General features: G+C 33.7%; 1 protein-coding gene across 1 annotated transcript; it reads left to right on the top strand.

Annotated features, from left to right (window-relative positions):
• The first annotated feature begins 218 nt into the window (after positions 1-218).
• On the top strand, positions 219-19,036 carry LOC124358765 (T-related protein-like). The gene is made up of 8 exons (XM_046811062.1): positions 219-313; positions 5,680-5,832; positions 13,158-13,253; positions 14,345-14,513; positions 15,622-15,756; positions 16,804-16,927; positions 18,358-18,486; positions 18,575-19,036. Exons 2-8 carry the CDS (start codon positions 5,684-5,686, stop codon positions 18,925-18,927), a joined length of 1,155 nt encoding a protein of 384 aa, XP_046667018.1. The 5' UTR covers positions 219-313; positions 5,680-5,683; the 3' UTR covers positions 18,928-19,036.
• The last annotated feature ends 90 nt before the right edge of the window (positions 19,037-19,126 follow it).

Below are 19,126 nucleotides of genomic sequence, written 5' to 3'. Positions count from 1 at the left end.
GATCGTCTCGGCTACAGATCTACAGAATCAGTTCCTCACCAAAGATCATGTTTGTGGAGCCATATTTACCGTGAGAGGGTCCATATTAATGAGTTTCCGGGAGCGTGTAATGAGACGAGATCCCGCCCACCCGAGCAGCCAATGAGAGCGCAGCACGGGAGCGCTCGACCAATCACGGGCGACCTGCTGTCACGACGAGCGGACCCGCACTGAGTCCACCGTTTCCATCGCAGAGTGGTGTGAAATCGTGCCCCTGCTCGGTGGCTTTTGTGACATACCTGTGAATTGATTGGAGTTTTGACCAGCGTTTAGTGTGAGTATGTATAGGTGTAAATATATTGTTAGGCTGTTTTTACACTTAATCGTGTGAATGTTAGGTGCCAACTGGCCCCTGTGTTGGATTATCATCCCGCTAAACCGCCGTCTATCTCTCCATCTCCTTCATCACTGCACCGCACCCGCTCCGCCTGCACTAACCCAACTGTTGGGCCAGTTTCTAGAAATTATGGATATCACGAAAACAGGGATACAGAGATAATATTTATAGCAGTTGATGGTCATTTTTACATAAAAAGTAGGTGCATAATATCGTTAAGGAAATGAATTCATAGTTTACTTATCATTTTCCTTTTACTGTGCCCACATTACTTTCCTTAATAATTTTAAGTTGTAAACTAACCACCTGAATCGATTATAATTAATAGTTTATCACCTAATTTCACATAGTACATGTAAAATCTGTGAGTTACCAATTTAGCATTTTACCAATTTAGTCAACGACGTATTTGATAGATTCAGAAATTCAAGTCATTTATTTTTATATGTCATATTTCATTTTATTATTTCGGTCAACGAGTACTTTTGTTTATAAATGTGTACGAAATATATAAATAAAATTATTTGTTGTTGTGCGAATGTTAATAGTTAAATTATTAATTTGTATGAACTGAATTAACAATTTTGATATCCAATTTTTTTAAGTAAGGAGAGACCGATCCCCCTTTTGAGCCTTATTCTGTCCGTCCTCATGGACAGACACAATAACATGGACGGGGAATTGTATTGCTCGTTTTGACTGGCTTGAATGAAATTGTACCGCAGTGATAAATCAAATCTAAAAGATACAGAGTTGAGGGAGACGACGCGATGTTGAATTCCACCCCATAAGAACACGTTAAACTTCAAACAGGGGCTACGCCCTTATTTGTCATGCTAAAGTTATGAGAGATGTGTCATTTCAAACACGTGTTTAATGCGGATTTAAACGCTATTTCGGTTTGTTTTTAAAGTTTAGTTAGTACTTTGTGAACGATGAAATAAAAAAAGTTTGAGAATTTTCTGAATAAACAACAAAAATATCCAATACTAAACATTTGTCTTATTTTGAAAATGAGACATTCCACATACGTCTACGACCAAAAATAAAATCGTCAGTGTTCAAAGGTTAAAGTTGTTATACTATCGGGCTAAAATCAAGATGACCACCAATACAGCCGCTCTTAAATAACAATTACGTTCGTCTCATTATTACATACAGTAAGTAGATGTTTTTATTAGCTGTGAATATTGAACAAATGATTTCCTAAGTTCAGACTAGGAAACAAAACCAGATTTTCTTCCGTATAAATATGAAGTTATCCATTCTAACACCAGTTGGACTGGCATCCTGTTGATTGTCAAGTTAGATGATATCACCAGATGATATCACAGGAGAACAGGTCCTAGTTACCTAGTTACAATGCTAACTTGTTGCGTTGTACTGAAGTATTGTGGTAAATGTGAACTTGAATGTTTAATGTTGCAATTTAATGTCAACATAAATAAGACGAATGTTTAAATTACTTCCAAAAATTTGAATTTATATAAACAAAATTGTATTTATTGATGTATGTTGTTATTAAAACGTTCATATTTACTGAATTATGTGATAGTTTTTCTTGTTTCCTTGTGTATTTGGATAATGCAGTTTTATACTTGTAGGGTGGTGAAAAGTATTCTTAACATGGTCAAAAATGGCTTTAAGAGGGTGCTTTACCCGTTGATGACCTTTAGTTAAATCCTATCCTATATAATTAATGTTTATTCCAAACTCTCGTTCTGTCCTTATTTTTTATCTCATACACAAAATGTTTAAGTAATTGTCATCGTTAAATTGCTGTCTATTGAATCTAGTAATTATTTCCAAGAACACAAGACAAACTTTTTGGTTTGTCAAATTATTTCGTTGAGGTAGGTCAGTAGAATTGTTTGAAATTTTATTTAACACTTTCACTGCCGTCTGGTTTGTCAAGACATTTGAAAAATTAAAAACAAAAACAAACAGTATAAAAGACAATTAAGTCGTTTTGTGAGATATAAATTTAACAGTGTCTATGAATGAAACATCGTGGGCCGCCCTACGGAATCAGTGCCGACGGGCAGTCAAGGGCAAGGGCGGCTGAAGGTACACCTGTGGTACAATGTGACTTTACAACCCTGCTGTAGGTTCGACTTCAAAGTGCCGCCTCACCCTGCCCTGGCGGCACGACCTGCCCTGGGTGTCATCACTATCTCCCTTTACGATGTTTTGGGTTTTTCCTCCTTGACTTGTTTGCATCTGCTGGATTTTTTAGTTTAGATCCCTCCCCTCCATCTCTCTTTGGAAGACCTGGATGTGACGGTAAAATAAACGTAGAATAAGTAAGCCCTTAAGGACAAAACATGCTTAAAAATTGTTTTCACTGTTTTGTATCCATGTTGAGTAGTTACCCTGAAGGCCTTAACATTACTTGTTCCAGGAGGTCAGAAATATATTTGAACCCCCCCCCCCCCAAATTTTGTTACTTTATAAATTTATATAAAATAATACAGATTGTAATTTTACTAAAAACGAAGTCAATAGGTTGAGAATTGTGGCTTGCAGAGTTTCACATAGAAAACTGGATTATAAAGTGTTCTAAACGTCAAGGTCTGTACATATTTCACTCTCCCGGGCTTGAGAGCTATTACGTTAGTAACCGTAATTAATAAATCATAAACAATCCGGCGACTGGCCCTTCGCTATAAACGAAGAAGCATTCATTAGTGTAGTGAGTTCACGTAGGCAAGATTTGACTTCAATACAAAAGGAGACGGCCAAAGTTTTCGAGTAATGTATTACTAGTAGACGAGACGGCGACGCACCCTCGCTGGCGGGCGGCTAGGCGTCGTGATGGCATTTCTAAAGATCTATAAAATTGAAATAACACTCACTTATATTCGCTGAGGTTGCATGCAAAGTTTAAAGTCTATACTTTAGTTTATTTCATTAGGCTAATATTTCACATGTAAAAATGTCATATTGTTTAAAAATGTGTTCATTCTATAATCATTCTTTACCATCATCGTTACCATATACTACATATATGTAGTCTTTGAACGTTAACCATTAGATCAATGTAATAATTCACTAACGCTCAGCCAAACCTCATGGTATGAAATGCACCAACATCGAAGTCGATGTTGCTTATATAAGAAAGGGGGCCTTCTTTCATTCATTAATTTATCTTTTCTTGGTTTGTACTGACCAGTTTTGTTGATTGTTATTTAATTTGAAAATTAAATCTTTATAAAAATGCCATTAAAAGAGGAATTTCTTTAGCAAAAAAATTATTACAGAAGAAAGAAATTACATAGTTGTCGAATAACTTTAAGTTTAATACACGAGGCCTTTCAACGGCAAAGATGCAATCGGCAGTGTAATTTCAAAAAATTAAAGCAGTGTACAATTACTCTCATAAGTGTAGATCAAAGCCATTTTACAGTAATTTTCTTTGTTGTTTTAAGGAGACAATATTTATAATAAAATTATGCTAATACATCAAAAAATACAAAGCAGTTTCTGTACGCCATGGTATCTGTTACAGAAAAAATGTAGTAGAGCAGTAGTTTGTAGTGGGTGAGGATCTATAATCCTTAAAGGTCACAGTTTACAGGACAGAGTATAGAGATTGTTTTGACGATCAGTGACGTCATTGGTACAGACAGAACCATTTAGCAAGAAGTGTGGCGCGGGAACAATGGCGGGGATTTGTTGAGTTCAAACTTTTGTTCAAATGTGAATGAGTGCAATCTCGAAGCTTTTTATTGGTTAAGACTGAATAATGAACTCGGCGAAGCTATGTAGTACCCAGTTTAGGCTAGATATTTTAAAAATTACGGCAGTTATCGTGTTTTTAAGCTTACGTTATATTGTATAAGGAAAAAATCTCCTGGAAATTACGTCATGAGGGAAATTGCAATAGGTAGATTTATATGAAGTAGAGAGAATTCCTTCAAAACACACTATGCTGTTCCATATACAAAGGTAGTATGCTGTTTTACTAAAGGCAAAAACACATTCTTTAATGTACGAGTAATAAAGATTCGATAATTGTACAAAAAACAATTTTTACCTTTAAAATCAACCACATATGAATTAAAGCCAAGATTTTAATGCCTTTTGTTCCCTATTTAGTAACAAAATATTATAGGTCTATGTTCTTAAATGTAGGGTGTACGAGTTCACAGAACGTACTATAAGAGTGAGTATTGTGCGTTATCTACGTAGCCTACGCTGATGATGGTGGAGGGAGAGGTTATCTTCGGAAACTCTTATCTATTAGCCTGTATGATATCTTGTTCAGTAAAAGTCATTAATGTACTTCAGATAACCAATAGGAAATTAGATAAACTCTCATCTTATCTCACTTTTCATGTTTTCTGTACACCTCTAACAGACAAGAAGTTTTAATTTTTTAAATCCCTATTTCTAGACAACAATATTGAAAAGTGTAAATCAATCTTGGATGTCTGTATGTAATATTTCATGTAGGTTAAATTCACTATTTACCTTAGCCGATTTCCTTGATTTTTTTAGATAATTAAAAATCTTCGCGCTGTAGCAAATAGTTCAAAATTTAACAGCGCAACACATATTATTTGATATTCTCATTGTTAAGTATACACAAGGATATAATAGGAAAGAGGTGAGGCGGGATTCATGTATTACATATAAAATGAGAATAGGTAAAAAGTTTCGTTTTATTCCCTCGTGCCAAAAATGCCAATATAGTATGAGCAAATGAGTTAGGAACAATGTTATAATCCCAAAGTCTTTCAAAAGCAATCGGTTTCAGCCCTCAGTAAGTTCTCTTCAGACTGAATGAACTATTATTATATATTTTGTTAATTACTGTACATTACTGTCAAGATATACTTCAGTAGTTTATTATTTAGCAATCGGTTTCAGCCCTCAGTAAGTTCTCTTCAGACTGAATGAACTATTAATTACTGTACATTACTGTCAAGACATACTTCAGTAGTTTATTATTTAGCAATCGGTTTCAGCCCTCAGTAAGTTCTCTCCAGACTGAATGAACTATTAATTACTGTTAATTACTGTACATTAATGTCAAGATATACTTCAGTAGTTTATTATTTAGCAATCGGTTTCAGCCCTCAGTAAGTACTCTTCAGACTGAATGAACTATTGTTATATATTTTGTTAATTACTGTACATTACTGTCAAGATATACTTCAGTAGTTTATTATTTAGCAATCGGTTTCAGCCCTCAGTAAGTACTCTTCAGACTGAATGAACTATTGTTATATATTTTGTTAATTACTGTACATTACTGTCAAGATATACTTCAGTAGTTTATTATTTATGACATGTTCCAGGAGGATGAGCCACCACGGGCTGTCCGAGGTACAGACGGGGGACCGGGACGATTGTCCGCAAGAACACAGGCTCCAGCTGTCTCTGGACGACCGCGATCTCTGGATCAAATTCCAGTCCCTCACCAATGAAATGATCGTCACCAAGAATGGAAGGTACGGTATTAATTTGGTAAAACTGTAATTTGGAACTGAAAAGGAGATTTTTGGGAAAGTGTGTTTAAATTGTGTAAAGTATAGAAATAATTGATATATTCAATTGGAAGCACTGAACGGTACTTATTGCCAGAGACGATTCGATTTGTTTGTAAAAATCCAAATTAATTAATTGTCATTGACAAATTGAGACGTTGTACGTTGGAGTTCAGTTTAACCACGCGTTAAAGTCGCTGCCCCAGTCTTTATTGTTTGTCAGATTAGGATATGGAGTTTTGTTGTATTAGAAGGGACAGAGACTCTAAAAAACCATTAAATATTAAATTGAGAAACTGAATTCAAGTTTATATTAATAAAAGTAAAATTAAAATAATGTTTTATTTAATATTCTTCTAACGTAATATTCTTAATTACTTAATTTATGAGAAATTAAATCTTTTATACAGTTTTAAACTGATTAATAGCAAACTCTAAACTTAAGATTAAAGTGAAACAAGAAAAGTTAAGTATTTTATGATTTTTTTCTGCATTATATAAAAATTAAAGATACATTACTTAGGCTATAAGTATGACACGATAATTATTGTTATTTAAACGATAAATGTCCGGTTATCGTGGTAAAGTTGAGTTAGAAAGAGAATAAACTTTGCATCCATATGAGTGGTGAATTTGGAAATGTGCAGTAAAGCAAGTTCTGTGCGGCTATATGTAGATCGCGATACCAATCTAAGTTAAGTTATTTAGAGTTGTTATCCACTTGATCCTTGATCGCAACAAGGTAAGATCACTTCCCGCGTAACAGTCTACGCTGTGGTTACATGCAAAATTTCAAGTCTATATGTAGTATATGACGATGTGTATTTCATCTCGAGATGTCCCTCGGACAGGTAGACATACCTAAATTATACGGAAAAGAAAAATGTTTACATCACCTCGGGAGACAAAAGATATTTTGTCTGCCTAATAAGTGATAGGTTTCAATGACGGTCAGCAAAATGCCATGGTTTGACATGCAAAGTCATACAACTCATTATTTTCTGTGTATAAATGAATGTTCATGCAGAATTTAAATTATAGTGATGATCTTCTCAATATACCTTGCTACATGATGCAACACATTTTTGTTCTTTGAGTTGTGATTCATAGCGGTGTTTAAATTATAAAAGCTCCGGATTACAACGCAAGAGTGCGCTGAAGTAAAGTCTTGTCACGCTATCATTGACTTTCCACAATATTATTTTTTCTTAATTATAAAATGTTGGATCACAGTCTTATCTAACACGTCATTTTTATAATTCATAAAACAATTACTTTGGAAAAAACTACACTAATTTTTTGTTCATAATTCCAAACACCTGATACAAGTATATAGATTGTATAGGACACTACTTTTGATACTTACAGGCTGCCGGACTTTATTTAAGTAACACCCATTCATATACTAATCAATAAGCCGATACAATGGAGTAACCTCATCTTATTTGTCTTTATACCATATGATAAAATATGATATAATTGTACTCTGTTTAGAAAATTATCTAATTTACTAGTTGCTCGTTGCCATTATGGTTTACCATAACACCAATGTAAACACATTTGCTGAAGCCCAGCCAAATCCCATGGAGTGACATGCCTCATCATCGAACTCGAATTAATATAAACGTTCTTTAAATATAAATGAAGCTTCATGCAAAATTTCAAGTTAAAAGGTCAGTTCATTTTAGGTATATCGTGCGGACAGACAGACAGAAATGAAACTTTGCAGCCCCACGAGTGATAGACTTCCCTACACTAAGCCAATAATCTCGTTTTGGTTAACTACATTTAACAACAAATTGAATACTTTTCTGTCAATTTATAATCACTCCCTCTCTTCGTTCCCCGTTAAATAGCTTGCGAATCTGTTACAAGTGGCAACAGTAGCATTGGACGAAGTATCTTCTTATCTCGTACCGTTAAGTGATCAAGGATGGTAGCTAGACCGTCGCTACCTTAATCCCTAACTGGTCTCGTGGGTCGTAGCTTTTTTGTTGGCTTATTTTTATGTTTCATAGTCACATCCCTGATAACTTGCCTGTGGGTAAACAGAATATAAAATTGTTTTTATCAGCTAACAAAGGCATTTAAAATAGGAAATTTTACTTTTAGGAGTTTTGAAGCCATACTCAACAAAGAAACTGTTGAAGATATCATTTTAATAAAATATAAAATTACATTTTACTCTCTAAAGTAATTTTACTCTCTAATATAGGCTACTGTAAGAAGTCATGTAGTTATGTACAGCCAAATTTCTGTGAGCCTGAATTTTGGATACACACAAACATTACTTGTAATACCACAATTTCTCGTGAAATGATCAAAAAGATTCTTTTATTCTATTTTTCTGATTTTATGAAAGTTATCTAAAAGGGCTGTTACTTGAGAACGTATTAAAAAATCAAAAACGTTAACCAAACTGTACAACAATTAACCAACTTAAACTTCTATACTGAGTCGCATGTTGTGGACAATCGGGCAGAATAGGTTAATAATGTACTTGTATTTTTAAGTTGAACAAGAAATAGCAGCCTTCGGCTTGCTATATTGATTTGGAGTTTCCATGAATAATTATGAAGTTTATAAAAACTGACCCTAATATTATAATATTAAATATTTTACTTATTTTTTTAAAATAATAGATATTGCACTTTTTATTCACATAGTTGTTCATCGGTCTTTTCATGATCTATCTAAAGAACGTAAAATTAACCGTTTTAAATGTATCGATTTAGTAAATGTGAAAAACAAAAAGATGTGTCGGAGAACTAGAGAGAAACTACACCGAGTAACTACTCTAGTCGGGGGTCAGACCTTCCAAGGTCGGCGAGAACCAAAGACAGCAAGCGGCACGAAACGTCACTGATGGACAAGATGGCCGCCTCTGTTTGTTTTGTTGGCAGCAAGTGTTAATTGCGGTTGTTGTTAGCAGCAGTTGGCCGCCCTGCTGTAAATCAGATCCTAGCTTAGATGAGATGGAAATGGGATTTCAGTCTGTCACCACTAACATAAAAAATTAAAATATAGATTCACTGCGTTTAATCTCACATAAAATAATATATGTTGTACAATAATATGTTTTGTCGTTCATATTAAAAACTAAAATGTGAAGTTAAATTGAAAAATAAAATATAAAATTTATTTTTCAACGTTAAAACTATGCAAACTTTAGGGAGAGACCGTTCTACCACCAGTGAGAACTGTGAACAAGTCTTCAGGCACATGATCCTCGTACAATCCTGGATTATGGAACCTTCATAAGGGTTGTTAAACCTGCACATGAGATTTTAACATGTGACATTTGTATTCATAGAGAAAAAGATGAAATAATAGAGTGGAAAATTAATGTTAAAAATAAGCGAAAAGATTTTATTGCGGTACAACCTTACGTTGTTGAACCCTCCCTAGCTCACTAAAACTTTTATTATTTGAACATTGCTATGGAATAATATGACTTGATGAACAAAAATGTGAATGTATCATGAGGTAAGATATTTAGAGAATGGTTTAATCTGTAGACTTTAAATTTGGCATGCAACCCCAATTCAATATAGACGAGAATTGGTTCCATGGTAGTGTATCACCAACCATGGAATTAGGCTGACCATCATTCAAGCCTATCACTTGGTAGGCTGACACAATTCCTCTTTTGTCTGGCGGAGGATGTAACATTTTTCTGTATGATTGTCTGTCCGTCTGTCTAGAGGACATCATGACTCACGATAATGAAAATGAGCTATACATTTGAAATTTTATGATAACTCAGTGTCAGTTGTCCAGCGAGCAATTTTCTGAGGGTTAAAAGCCCCCCTAGAGCTCATAAATAATATTTACTTTATAAAAACTATTTCAATGAGGCAACTAATACAGGGTGCCCACCCAAACTTGATAACAGTGATTAAGCCATGCATTTTGTTTACCATAGAAAACCCTCTCATAAGCATTGCATTTTTGATACAAACCCTAAAAACCCTATAACTTAGGAATAAATAAATCGATTAGAGACTGTCGCCTCCGTCTGTGGACGATGGACAATCGCTATCGCATGATAACAAGTATTACGCAATCAAAGGGGTAAATTACGAAGTTTGACTGAGGTTATCTACAGATACTACCGATAATGTAGTTTAAAATGAGGGAAAGCAACGGCTGGTGGGTAATGACGTTTCCGGTCCAAATCACGTCATGATGTTTGTCTTAACCGGTACTTAATAAATAGGTTTGGAAAACAATTTTATTTTTCATCCCCTTATTTTATGGAAACGATTTCCTTATTAATACTGTTTTTATGATTCCTAAACTGTATTATGTGTCTCACCAATGAAAATATTAATTTGAGAGGTTGGCTGAAGGACCAGGTTGTCGCCTCACACTCACAAAATGCCAAACTCATGAGTCCAGAGAATTGAGGACAGTCTCACAACTGGCTGGCTATCTTCTGATTTCCGTCTCTAAAATTAAGTATCGTTCCTATGAACACTATATAAATGACTTGTTTTTATGACGAAATTACAATTTCAGAAAATTATACTTTGTCTAGTATTATTACAGAGAAAGAATCAAACATACTAATAATATACATATCTATGATATAATTTTCAATTTGTATACGTCACATCCAAAGTAATTAACCCAGCTATTGTATATAATATCCAGTCTATATGTAAAAGCTTATTATTTTTATTAACGTGATTAATTAATGCTATATTTATCCAGCCATTATATATCATCTGAATGAAGTTGGTCATAAGTGATTAATCATGCTTTAATTATTACTTTATCGGTACTTTTTAATTATAAAGACACATGGTTTTTTACCGGTGGAAATGACAATGTACTATTAGTTTTGAGTATGTTTTGGTGTCTACATTGTTGTAAGGTAGCGGTAGCGCTTACACGATCTGAGTTTGAATTTAGGTACTGTCTCGAGGAAAACTTCTTTTACTCAGTGGGCTTCAGTGGTCTGTCCAAGGGCATTTCCAACCAGTACTCTCCAGTGCTCAGATCGCGTTAGATGATTTGGTGTGAAAAATACCGATCATTTTTGGCTTCATTATAAGATACTTTCGGTATTGGAAAAAATAATAATGGTTTTATATATACGGCAGCCAAATCAAGGTGTATCAAATAGTAAGAGTGCAAAACATAATTCCCTTCAACTTTATTTCCCATGTGTTCAAGTATAGTTTTTCTTTCCCAGTTTACGATTGATCTTGTCTCCTAAAATTATGCGCTAATTTTCCAACCTTCCTAACTGGTAAAATTAGGTAATGCAAGATTTTTATTGTCTTCTATAAACGTTGGTTCTATTCAACTGAAAATCAAACCAACCATCCGCTTAAACCTCCAGCCGTTCTTTAGATTTTTTAAAACTAAGAAGGCGGAAATTTAAACCTTTATTAATTTTTAACTTTTATTCAAAAGAAACTACTGTTATGTAACACGCACTAAATGATTGTTCAATCCATACACCAACAATCGACATGAATTATTACGGGGTCACCTTTAAATCATGCTGTTGCCCGTCCGTCTGTGATAGAAGGTTCTAGAAACTTGAACTTGGGTACATATGTTCTTGTTGGTTCAAGGAAGAACCATATTGATTTTTGGATCAAAATGTCAAAGAGCAGTCCAGTCAATCCTGTTACTCGGCTGCGAGATAACCCTTGCTAGAAAGGTCAGAGACTTGAAACTTAACTTGGAATGTAGGTTCTTCTAGTTCCAAGGAACTTTATTGATTTTCAGGTCAAAGGACATTCCATCTATCTTTGCAATAACTCTTTCACTAAGTTCTTTCAGGTACTTCGATACTCTGTTGTATTGTTTATTCAGTGTCTTTATCAATAACCATTGAATTTCTAAAAATACAAAATATTTTGATAGTCTCTGTCTTCTCTCAATACTTTACTGTTTAATTCCCAGTGCTTATTATTGTTTAATTACAATAAACTCTATTCATACCTAATTATAATACTGATTGGTACAGTACCTCTCAAAAAGAATATTAAAAGCATAGTTAGCAGTTGGAGGTTAAAGCAGTTAAACTGATACGATCCAAAATCAACCTCTTTACACAAGAGCTGTGAGCCAACTTTACTAATCACTCAACACAATCAGTTCAATAACTAAGTGGTTCATAATTCATGTAAAATTTAGGTCTCTTAGTTTCTCTGCTCACTGAAACAGGACCCTTTGATACTATATAGTAACAAGACAGAGTATTATTTCATGATTCAGTACCGTTTACTAATAATTCTGTGTAATACTCATGTTTGTTATACCGTACTGATTTATGAAGAAAGACATCACACTTCCTTGGCCATATGAATTGGATTTTAACAATTATCAGTTGAGACAACTTGGGGGTACATGCTTACTTTTGGTATTTTGGCAACTTTTTGTAGCTTATAACTACTTGTATCAGTCTCTATAACTTTATAATTGTGTAATGTTTAAATTACACAAAACCTTCTTTCCCCCAAAACTGCAGTTACCATTGGCAACTGTCAAAGAGAAAGAAAAATATTGCATGATACTTACATTTATGTGCTGGATCATACTGGATTTGGAAATATGGGTTGGTGGTTACATTTTAATAAAAATTGGTAATTATTTATATTGAAAGTACATTTTAATGTAGGTTCCAATATAATAGAGTAATGGTGTGAAATTTTTCATAAATCTTATGTTTATGTCACATCTTGAAATTTAGTTTGACATGTAGGAATTACAATTTTATCCATTATAATACGAAAGCGCTAAGCATATTTTGCTAGAGAAATACTAGCGTTTGGTAAAAAAAATTGAGTATTTATATATTTCCATGGTTTTTGTTGTTTGGCCATTGACAAATAAAGGAGATTGACGAAAATATCTACCACCTTATAGATCAATAAAAAATTTACATATTGCATGTGTTATAAGTAGTTTTATTTATTATTTATGTATCTAAAATGTGTTTTATTTTTTGACATATTTTATTGTTAAAACAAAGACTTAATGCCATGTTTTAAAGTTTTTTTATTTATATATTTTAATACCAGTATAAAGTTATATTTAAAAGCATATAACTCCTAAAAAAATCACCTTTCTGTATTTATATTTTTAGAACTAACAAATTTCTAAAATACTTTTTGGCTATGCCCTAAACATAAATTTTTATAGCTTTTTATGTTTGATACCTTTTGTGCTCAACTTTATTGACTAGCAGTAGCTCTGAATTAACCAATAGCAAAGCACTAAAAGACACTTGTAAAATACATGTATTTTAATTCATTGTGTTGTTCCAGACGCATGTTCCCTGTTGTAAAGATCAGTATCACAGGACTGGACCCCACGGCCATGTACTCTGTTCTCCTGGAGTTTGTACAAATAGAACAACACAGGTACACTATCATATTGATGCAAGCTAAATTGTTACGGAATATACAATTATTGATAGTTTGTTTTGTTTTCTTCTTTTTTTGACAATAAAAAGACCTTTTTAATGTCGTGTCTGAAATCTAGTTTTAGTTGAAAAAATGAATACTCTAAATTCTAACATTTATTCTAAATTGAAAAAATTAAAAGGATTTATTTGAATTTTCCTCAACTATCACTAAGAAAAAAGCCTTCCAAATATTAAGCAGGAATACGTTTTAATAACACTTAATGACTGACAAATTACCATACCAATACTCTGGCTGTATTTAGGATTAAAGATCATAATCATCTCAGAGAAATCTTTTTGATAAGTGATTTATTAGTCCTGTGTGCAATTATTACTTATCAATAAAACTCTCAAGTTCTGTCTAAAACTTATGTTATTGTTCATAAACGATAACTTTCTTGATAAATAGTATCACAGTACCATTCTGTCCACTTGGCTCACAAGCGTATGTAGCTAAGTTTCATAAAAATTTAACTATCTATAAGATCATTAGCAGAACCTATTAAAGGATAGGTGGATGGACAAGAAAAGACACATTTAGACAGTGATTTACGAGCTTGTGTGCAATAATTACTTATCTATAAAACTCTCAAGTTCTGACTAAAATTTATGTTACTGTTCATAAGCGATAACTTTCTTCTTCATAATATTATCACAGTACTATTCTGTCCACTTGGGTCACAAGCTATAAGCCTATGTAGCTAAGTTTCATAAATACTATCTATTAGATCAGTAGCAGAACCTTTTGAAGGATGGGTGGATAGACAAGCAGAGACACATTTAGGCAGACCTTTCTGGAGAGCAATTTTCTGGAGAAAGTAAAAACTAAGCCCATTTACACTACATAGTTATTGTTGCATCTATTTCCAAGAAATTGTACCTTTTTATGTTGGCAGTCTCCAAATTAGATTATAACATTCACAAAACTAACATTCAAAACTCATGAACTAAGTAAAAACCACTTTCAAACAGTTTGAGCTTGTCACCTACGGCTCCTTCTCTTTAACACAAATGTTGCCTTTGGATGATGAGTCAGTCTCGTTACAGGTGGAAATATGTCAACGGTGAATGGGTTCCTGGAGGTAAAGCAGAAGTGGCACCTCCCAATCCCATCTACATCCATCCCGAGTCACCCAATTTTGGGGCTCACTGGATGAAGGAGTCTGTGTCCTTTGCCAAAGTCAAGCTTACCAACAAAACCAACGGAAATGGCCAAGTAAGCTTAAAGCTGTTTCTTAAGCAATAATATATATTTTGAATTGAAAAATTTTACTGCAGGTTACTTCTCAAACTAAGGCAAGTCTTATGAACAAGGTTTCTTTTAATTGTTTATTTTTACATTCCAATACAGGTTATGATGTACATAATCTATACATCATTGTCATTGCATTTGGAAAGATATGGTGAACATTTTACTTTAAAATACAAACAAATTATAAACTTTTTGGAAAAAAAAAACAAAATTAACAACTAATTGCCATGGAAGTACCAATGATGAGCATATCATAATAGTATATCCTTATTTTCTGGTTGCATTACTGAAGTTGAATATGTTTCTGAAGTTTGATGTTTTGCTTCTTTTAAAAAAATTTTGAAATTATTTTAGATAATTATATTGTTTTAAATGTAGTTTTTCTTACAAATATTCAAATTTCATTAGATTCAGCAGTTTAAATAAAATAAAGAATGCAAATTTATTCAGTAAAGCTATCATGATTTCTATGGACCAACTCCTTTACTTCAAATTGAAATTTATAAATAATGATAATAATAATAAACGTTTTGAATTCTGCAAAAATTCAAACTTGGTAAATTGGTAAATTTTACAAATTTTAAAGTTTTACTTTTACTACATAAAAATACATTAATTTAATGGTTATTCTTATGATATAAGTTTTTTTTCTACCTTTTTATCATAATAAACTTTACATATTAATTTTCCCTTTTTTCAAAGGACTAAACTTGGAATTTTAGTTCAACAACAAACTTTTTCATTTTACACACAAGATGTAGGCATAAATAATAACAAAAAATTATAACTATAATATAATATCAAAGAAAATGTTCTTGTGAAAAAATAGTATCTAACATGATGAGGTATGTATGATAACTATGAAAATACATTTCCTTGTGAATAAAACAGTATCAAATGATGGACTATGTATTATAACTACATTTTTTATAAAGTTATTAAATATACCTTGTCAACTTCCAAAAATGCCTTGCCAGTAAAGAGCTTCACCATTGCCAGTTTTAGAGTAAAAAAGGGATGTATCTAGAAATGATTTATATTTTCAGTCCGAGTAAAACAGTTAAATTTTCAGATAATGCTGAACTCCCTGCACAAATATGAGCCTCGAGTCCACATCGTGAGGGTTGGCACAGACCAGCGTCGGGTCCTAACATACCCTTTCCCAGAGACTCAGTTCATTGCAGTCACAGCATACCAAAATGAGGAGGTAAGAGAGTAGGCATGTAGAGCATAACAAAAACTATTTGTGAAACTTTACAACTCTTTGAACTGACATAATAAATTTAAACGATAACCCTGAGTTTGGGAAGTTTGTGGTCTTGAGCACTGGTATTTCGATCATGTTCTTAATTGACACAGTTCAGATATTTAATGTCTGTCTCTGACTTAATTAAGGTGTACAATCAGTTTTAAGTTATTTTTTATGGTCACAACCCATAAAAATAATTTCACTGGACAAAAGAAAAATAAAAAAAAATGTTTTTGTCATTCAAAAAGATAATTATTTCTGTATATAGAAGAAGTATCTTAAAGGGCTGTGATTACAAAATGTAAGAAAACTTTATCCAACGAAAAGCCAACTATACCACATTAAAATCCTTCAAATGGTTGGATTCCTCATATTGCTAGACATACAAAACGTTCTGTATCCATTATCTTTGTTGAAATTGAATATGACAGATTAAATTATGCTTCCAATGTCATGTGCTATACATTTCCTGTTGTCTGGCTGTCTTCAAAACAGCATTTCTCTCAAGTGTAGCACCTCAATACCAAATCATTAAAGCATTTCTATTATATCACAGTGTTTTGTGCAAAAAGTAAACTCATAAAGATCAACAACTAACTCTATTTTAATTAGGATTAGGATGTTAATAGCGTCATAAAATAAAGAATAGAATTGCTCTTATTAAAAGTGCAGTTAGTGAAAAAAGCTTTTCAATAATTTTCTGAAACAACAGTGGAAATTGAGCGACATAGATTCCAAGGGATGTGGTGCAATCTAGAGAATAGTGACATAAATATTGTAAACTGACTGGAGATAAGGCAACTACAGGACTAGCCATCCATATACAATGGGTCAATATAAAAATGTTTTACACTGTATTATACAGAAGTTTTGATTGACTATTTTAATATTTTACTTACACTATATTAGATTGAATCAAGCAACTAACACAATATTAAACAATTGAACTTAGGTTTGGAAGTGTTTCATATAAATACCTATTAAACTCTTAAATTACGATTACAGGTGACGTCTTTGAAGATTAAGTATAATCCTTTTGCAAAAGCATTTCTGGATGCTAAAGAGAGACCAGACTCCAACCTGTACAGCAGAGACTACCTCCCTCCCCAACAGCCTCAGTACCCTCAGTGTGAGTAGTGAAATGTACATATACTATTTGACATAATATACAGGGTGTAAATTAAGTCCTGATACACCTGGACATATTCCAAACGGATTAAGATATTGATGTACAACCTTCACCGTGCCTATTAAAATACGTACTGTTTTGGACTTTTTAGAGTGTAAAGATATTTCACTCCTCTTTTTCAAAGGGGGGGTTGAGAGAGCTCAATTTAAATTTTCAAATTGCAACCCCTATCTTGTGATATGTCATTTGAATGGTAAATCCAAAAGAAACGCAATGACATGGACAAAAACATCTCTACGACGATTGTAGCTAAAGTTATGAGTAAACAACATCTTACATCTAAGGGAGTAAATTAAGTCCTGATACGCCTGGATATATTCCTAACGAATTGAGATATCAATGTACAACCTTCACCATACTTGTTAAATTACTTTTTTGGATTTTTCGAGAGTGAAAATTTTTACCCCCCCCTTTTCAAAGGAGGGTACATTTAAATTTTCAAATTTGCAACTCCGATCTTGTGACATGTCATATTAAAGGTCTATTAAATAGAAACACAACGACATTAAGAAAACACCTCTACGCTGTTTCTAGCAAAAGTTATCAGGACTTAATTTACACCCTTAGTATGTAAGGGGTTGTTGCCCATAACTTTTGCTAGGATCGTCCTAGAGATGTTTTGTCCGTGTCATTGTGTTTCTTTTAAATTTACCTTCCAAATTACATGTCACAAGATAGGGGTTGCAATTTGAAAATTTAAAGTGACCCCCTCAACCTCCCTTTGTCAAGGGGTGAAATATTTGTTTTTTTTTTCGGCACATCTAATGTTGACGTAATCACTTCTGAAGCTGTACTCTTTGCCAAATTCAGCTGTGTCATTTTAGGTTTATTTTATTAGTATCATGCAACTATATGTCTGGTTAGCGTCTTAAACTTTGGATCACATTATTATGACTGTGAAAGTCTGTTGTAAGTACCATATATTGAAATTGTAGAATTTTATGTAGTTTGATTAGAGTAAAGTTGTTTTGCTTCCATAGAATAAATTAAAGATTTTCGTACACATATTTTCACATGAATTACAGGTGTATAAAGTACTGATAGTTTACAATGAAACAAAATACAATGTAGATCGAATTTACATATGGTTAACACAAAAACATTTTACAGCAACAATATTATTATTGAAAGCAAGTTTAATGCCTTTTTAGTACCTATAGATAAAAACGTAAGTAAGATGTATACATGAGTTAAGTTAGTTAATTTACTATTTTCAGTCTTGTGTGAAAGGTTATTGGGTCAGTGCATTTGTACAGAATGCCAAACCTATCACATAAATTTCAATGTCTATATAATCTCATTTAAAGACAGGATCAGATGTTGTGAATAGCCACAGTAGCATTATACCATATAATTGTATTTGCCAACAGACAGCAGCACCTGGCTACTGCCCCAGCCAGCTGTTTACACTAGCAGCGAACGTCTGTGTCGCAATCAACGCAGTGCTCCTTATCCTCCCAGGTCCAGTGGTCGACCCTCCCCTCCCACCACACAGTTTGGTATGCAACCTTCACTTATGTCCCATTTTCTGATACAGTACAATACACTAGTCTTGTTCAGCTCAAGATATATCTCTATATGTTTCAGGAGTTTACAATACAGAGCCAGCGTGTTCGTCACCAGGACCTGTTTTTACCCCGAGTTACTCGTGGTCTAGTCAACCTTCCTTTGGTTGTGGAACAGTCAGTTGGTCTGCTCCCACCACTCCCCCTCCCATGCAGCCTTCCCCCTCCACGTCTCCCCCCACCACCACTACCTGGCATCCCTTCCCCTCCGAGCCTTACCCTCACTTCCAGCCTGAATACATTCCCCTGCAGCCTGATTATACTCACTTGGAGACTGTCACCGACACTGAGCGAGGGCCGGAGGTCGACATCGAACGGTACCGTAGAGACTCCTGGAGCCATCTGCCACCACCACCCACTCATGCTTCCTTATAGGATTTGTTTTTGTTGGTATTCTGGGCAAGTCCCAACACGTTGTTATATATACTTACAATACGTGTTACTCCAGTACGTCCCATTAGTGTGTGAGAAAATCATGTTGATTCCAAACTACAGATGATTTTGAGTGAACCTAAATTTTAGAACCACGTTTCTGAGCATTGTAAGGATCGAACAGGAAAATCTATTTAATACT

Source organism: Homalodisca vitripennis, chromosome 3 (genome assembly GCF_021130785.1).
Source record: "Homalodisca vitripennis isolate AUS2020 chromosome 3, UT_GWSS_2.1, whole genome shotgun sequence".
NCBI lineage: Eukaryota > Metazoa > Arthropoda > Insecta > Hemiptera > Cicadellidae > Homalodisca > Homalodisca vitripennis.
The sequence above is the reverse complement of the archived record's forward strand: the minus strand, read 5'-3'. Positions and strand labels throughout refer to the sequence as shown.